General features: G+C 35.1%; 1 protein-coding gene across 1 annotated transcript in view; it reads right to left on the minus strand.

Annotated features, from left to right (window-relative positions):
- EMCN (endomucin) overlaps nt 1-6,000 on the minus strand; it is an 86,058-nt gene that overhangs the window by 44,301 nt on the left and 35,757 nt on the right. The window contains exons 2-3 of the mRNA XM_007463805.1: nt 5,163-5,288; nt 3,489-3,566 (exon numbers count right to left, since the gene is read on the minus strand). Of these exons, the coding sequence (XP_007463867.1) occupies nt 3,489-3,566; nt 5,163-5,288 (204 nt within the window). The remainder of the gene's footprint in view (nt 1-3,488; nt 3,567-5,162; nt 5,289-6,000) is intronic.

Raw genomic sequence — 6,000 nt, forward strand, 5'->3', positions numbered from 1 at the left:
TTATTGGGGTATGATTGCTCAAAGTGCATTAAACACTTCATACATTAGACACATTTTTATGATGGTATATTTTAGAGCTACTTACTTCTTTTTAAATCCATGTACTATAATTTATTTAACCAAACCCCTTGTAGGTGGGCTGTTGAGCTTAATTGAATTAACAAACAAATCAAGCTGAGCAATGTGCAATATTGCCCATTCAGGCTGGAGTTGCAAAAATGAAATATTTTCCTCCCTTTCATCTAAGTCTACACAGCTCTGGCCCCCACATTTTAGCAATTGAAAAAGTAATTAATTCTGACTGTTGGTCAGAAAAATGCACCGCCCAGAGCATTCTAGGAAGTCAGGCAGAGTGCAGCTTTGCCAGGACACAGCCCTTCCAGTGGGAGTAGCATTCTGAACTCTTGAACGTAAACTTCTGGCAGTATTTACTCCACTCTGAGTTACTCAAAATAGACTTTAAAATAAGACTCTGCAACAAGAGATGAAGAAAGACATTATATATTATATTATATATTGATCAAGGGATCAATCCACAAGATCAAATAATTGTAAATATACATGCATCCAACATAGCAGCACCTACATATATAAGGCAAATATTAACAAAAATAAAGGGAGAATTGACAATAACACAATAATAATAGAAGACTTTAACACCCCAGTTGCATCACCTACCAAAACTGAGTCAAGAAGAAATAGAAAATCTGAAAAGGCCTATACCAAGTAAAGAGATTGAATTAGTAATCAAAAGCTTTCCACAAAGAAAATCCCAGGAAAAGATTTTTCACTGGTTCCTTCTACCAAACATTTAAAGAATATTTACCATCAATTGTTTACAAAATTTTCCAAAAATTGGTAGAGAAGAAAACACTTCACAGTGCATCCTATGGGGCTATTATTAACCCGATACCAAAATCAGACAAAGACAACAGAAGAAAACTACAAACTTATATCTCTTATGAATACGGACATGAAAATTCTTAACAAAATAATTGATAACAAACCCAGCAACATATAAAAGGCATGATATACCATCACCAGGTGGGATTACCACAGGAATGCAAGATTGGTCCCACATGTGAAAATCAATGTCATATACCATATTAATAAAATAAGGGATTAAAAACCACATAATAATCTTAATACACTAAGAACAGCATTTAACAAAATCTAACACTTCTGCATGATGAAAACACTCAGCAAACTAGTAATATAAGAGGACTTCCTCAACCTGATTAAGGGCATCTCTGAAAACCCTACAATAATATCATACTTAATGGTGACATACTGAAAGCATTCCCCTAAGATTAGGAACAAGAAAAGGAGCCCTCTCCCACCACTTCTATTCAATATTGAACTGGAAGTTCTAGTCAGGGCAAATAGGCAAGAAAATAAAAGACATCCATATTGGAAAGGAGGAAGTAAAACTATCTCCACTTGCAGATAAGTCTTATGTATAGAAAATACTAAGGAATACACACACCACACACACACACAACTTGAACCAATAAATGAGCTCAACAAGGTGGAAGGATATAATATCAGTATATGAAAATAAATTGTATTTCTATACAGTAGCAATGAACAATCCAAAAACAAAATTGAGGAAAATGATTCCATTTACAGTAGCAATAAAATGAATAAAATATTAGGAATAAATTGAACAAAAGAAGTGAATGTCTTCTGCACTGAAAACTATAAACATTATCAAAGGCTATTAAAGAAGACCTAAATAAAGGCATCCTGTATTCATGATTTGGAAGACTTACAGCTGTGAAGATGGCTGTACTTCCCAAATTGATCTATAGATTCAATGCAATCCCTATCACAATCCCAGCTGACTTTTTGCAGAAAGTTAGGACAAGCTTATCCTAAAATTCACATGGAAATTCAAGTGACCCAGAATAGTCAAAACAATCTAGAAAAAGAAGAAAAAGTTGGAGGATTCACATTTCCCAATTTCAGAACTTAATGCAAAGCTATGATAACCAAGACCGTATGATTCTGGCATAAGACTAGATATATAGATAAATGGATTAGAATTGAAAGTCCAGGAGTAAAAACATACCTTTATGGCCAACTGACTTTTATCAAGGGTGCTACCATAATTCAAATGGGAAAAGAATAGTCTTTTCAACAAATGGTGTTAGGACAACTGGATGACTACATGCAAAAGAATGGAGCTGGACATCTAACTCACACTATATCAAAGACTTTAAAAGCTGAAAGTCTAAACTTCTTAGAAGAAAACATTGGTCTAAATCTTTGTGATCTTGAGTTGAGCAAGTATTTCTCTGATTTGATCCACTGCATAAACTACTAAAGGAAACCAGAATATGTCACCCCAAAATATGCATCTTTGATATAAAATTATTTTAAACTGAATGCAGTTAAGAAGTAGCAAATGCATAAAAATACCTCCCTTTTCTGCCTAAAGGCAGGGTATAAATTTTCCTTTTACTGGAGACAGACTCATCAGTGCAGAGAAGGTACCATTATACCTTTCTGGTGGGAATGTAATATAGTGAAGCTGCTTTGGAAATCAGTTCCTCAAAAAGTTAAACATAGAGTTACCATGTGACTCCACAATTCCACTTCAAGGTATTCACTGTTGACCTGAAGCCAATGGACTGACAGATATTTCTCCAGCCAAGATGCACTTACTTGGGATCAGAAGAGAATTGCAATTCAGGGTCTGCAACCATGGCAAGTCACGTGTAAGTTCCCACATGGCAAGGGAAGAAGAAATTTTTATAGAGGGGAAAAGGAAGTGGGGAGGGCGATAGTAAACAAAGAGTCCCTGACTTTTCATTGATTGAGTCCTTGCCAGGAAAGAAGAGAGTCTCTGCTTCCTGGTGGGCTCTGCTATTGTCTCAGGGTGTGAGAGCTCCCTCTTCTGGCCCATCAACTCTATTTAAAATACTGAGGTTTCTGTTCATTAATTTTTGACAATACCCAAGAGAAATGAAAACACATGGTCACACAAAAACATGTGCATAATTGTTCTTAGCATCATTATTTACAATAGGCAAAAAGTAGAAACAACCCAAATGTCCATCAACTAATAAACAGATAAACAAAATGTGGTCTATCTACACAATGAAATATCATTCAGTAATAGAAAAAAATAAACTACAGATGCATGTTATAGCATGGATGAATCTAAGAACATTATGCTAAGTGAAAGAAGCCAGACACAAAAGATCATATATCATATGATTCCATTTATATGAAATTTCTAGAATAGGTAAATTTATAGAAACAGAAAGTAGTGGTTGCCAGGGGTTAGAGGAAGGGTGGGGGAGTGATTGGTAATAGATGTAGGGTTTCTTTTGAGGGTGATTAAAATGTCCCAGATGTTTGCAGAAGCTTGTGAATATGCTAAAACCCACTTAATTGAATACTTTAAAAGGGTGACTATTATGGTATGGTATGTGATGATATACATAAAAGAAAAATGGTGGCAAAGCAGATACATTACTCACCTTCACCATTAACTGCTGTGGTTACTGAAGACAGTGTTGACAGCAGAGATGTTTCTAAGGGTTCCTTGCTGGTAGCTCCTAGATAGATGACATTATTATTAATTACAGTTTCATCTCACCTGTCATGGAGTAAAGAAAAGTAAGTCAAATCTGAAGGTGAATTAAAATCCTTCTATAGGTACTGGGTAAACCTTTGTCTATCTTTATTTTTCCATTTTCCAGCTTCTTTTGTCCAAGGTGAGGAATGTAAGTACTGAATGCTTGGGTGGCCCGATAAACACACACACACACACACACACACACACACACACACACTTTTGTATGAGAGGTCCCAAAAGCAAATTTCTACTGCAGATTGTTACTTAGGTCTCTTTAAAAGTGAATTATTTAAAATCATTTTATTTTTCCCAGTGGGAAAAATTACCTGGTCAATAGGACCTAGGAGTAATGTGCCTTTTTTTCCCAAAATAAGATTTCATTTTGTTGATTTAGTTGTGGCTTTGAAACTTCCAATAAACATAAATAATAAAGGAACTTGCAAACTCCTGTAATTAATTAATTTTTTTCATTTATGAAACAATTCATTGATTTCCCACTCTGTACAAAGTCCTCTCCTAGGCTTCTGAGGGTAGTACCTAACCCTTAGTCACCTCTTTTTTCCCATGCCCCTCCCCCCCCCCCACAGTTGCCACATGCTCCGACTGGCCCTTAGTCATCTTTTTAATCTTCGTCGTATGAAGAATAATTCCTGGCATAGAGTGAGCATGTAGTAAATGTTGTTTCAGGTAAGATGGCACTCATATAGGACAGGGGGACCAACAAAAGGATAAAGACCTGCTTTAAGTAGTGGACACAACTTACTGATTTGCTACTCATGGTAGCATTCCCTTTTCTCTTAAAACATGTTAGAATGTCCTTTTGTGATTAGGGCAAGGGTTCTATTTTTACTGTGTGACATTCATAAAATCTTGGTTCTTATATATACACATGCTGTGTTTGAGGGAGGAGATATTTGGCTCTGCACAGTTTACCTAGTACATTATTTTTTTTTATATCTTTATTGGAGTATAATTGATTTACAATGTTGTGTTTAGTTTCTGCTGTACAACAAAGTGAATCAGCTATATGTATACATACATCCCCATATCTTCTCCCTCGTGAGCCTCCCTCCCACCCTCCCTATCCCACCCCTCTAGGTGGTCACAAAGCATCCAGCTGATCTCCCTGTGCTATGCAAACAAAGCAACTGACAAAGGAAGCAACTGACAAAGGATTAATCTCCAAAATATACAAGCAGCTCTGTTATTAATACAGTTTCACCTTGTTAGCTGTGCTGTTTAAGTGGGGAACTGGAATATTTAGAAAGATATTTTTATGACTGAGAAATGACAATTTTTTCTTCTCTAAAAATAAACTTTGTATATGTAGCCATCACAATAGGATCATTCCCAAACAGGAAGTGACCCAAAGCGATATCATCGAAGAAGCCCACTGTGATCTCAGGGTTCTGTATTCAACCCAAAATAACACATGAGTTTCAAAACAGTGAAATAACCTAGACCTTCATAACACAGATATGAGATTCCCAAATTATTTTCCTATGATTAATTTATATGGGTGCTACTAATTTAATTTGTTAAGGTTAAAGTAAATGTCATGAAGAGTTAATCCTACCTTTAGTAGATATTTCAACTGTTGATTTCTCCACAACATTTGGTGATGACGTTGTGTTTGATGCTGATACAGATGTTTTTGTTGCAGAAGTTGATGATAATACAGGAGTGGCTGTATCTTTGACTTCTGAAAAAAGTAAATTGTGTTAAAGCAGTTGCATTAAAATGTACATTTATTTTGCCAATCAACAGCCTAGTATATTTAAACAAAGTAAACTGTATGTATACTACTGCATCGGGTATGGTTTTGGAATTAATTTTCTAATTGTAATGAATTCAGCCTTGATTTCTGTATTCATTCACTAACTCCATCGGCTTCTCACCAATGGCGTGAATTTTTAAGATGGCTGGCAGAATCAGTCTGTGGTTCTGAAACAAAATAATATCTGGCAAAACTAGTGAGGAATAAATGTATGAGTTTGAAGCTTAACAATATTTTTAATCCAGCTAAACTAACATTGTCCAATGAAATAATTAAATAGGCACTCTCTGGACAGTGGATATTTTACTGAATGTTTTAGAGCATGTTAAAGTTACTAAATACTAAAATCTCAGTATTAGTGCATCTCTTTTTGGTACACAGCATTTCTCTCTCTCTCTTTCTCTCTCTCTCTCTCCATATACTACATGTATATTCTAAAGAGACAATAAATTTTAAAGAAATTCAACAATTGCAACAAGCCTACATTCTTGGGAATAGAACCACCATAAATCGGCCTTTTCAAATGACTTATTTCTCTCAAAGGCACAGAAGTGAAGACAATACATTGTTATGTATATTATATATATATATATATATATATATTTTTTTTTTTTTTTTTTTTTTTTTTTTTCGCGGG

The sequence above is a fragment of the Lipotes vexillifer genome, unplaced genomic scaffold (genome assembly GCF_000442215.2).
Source record: "Lipotes vexillifer unplaced genomic scaffold, Lipotes_vexillifer_v1.1 scaffold49, whole genome shotgun sequence".
Classification (NCBI taxonomy): Eukaryota; Metazoa; Chordata; class Mammalia; order Artiodactyla; family Lipotidae; genus Lipotes; species Lipotes vexillifer.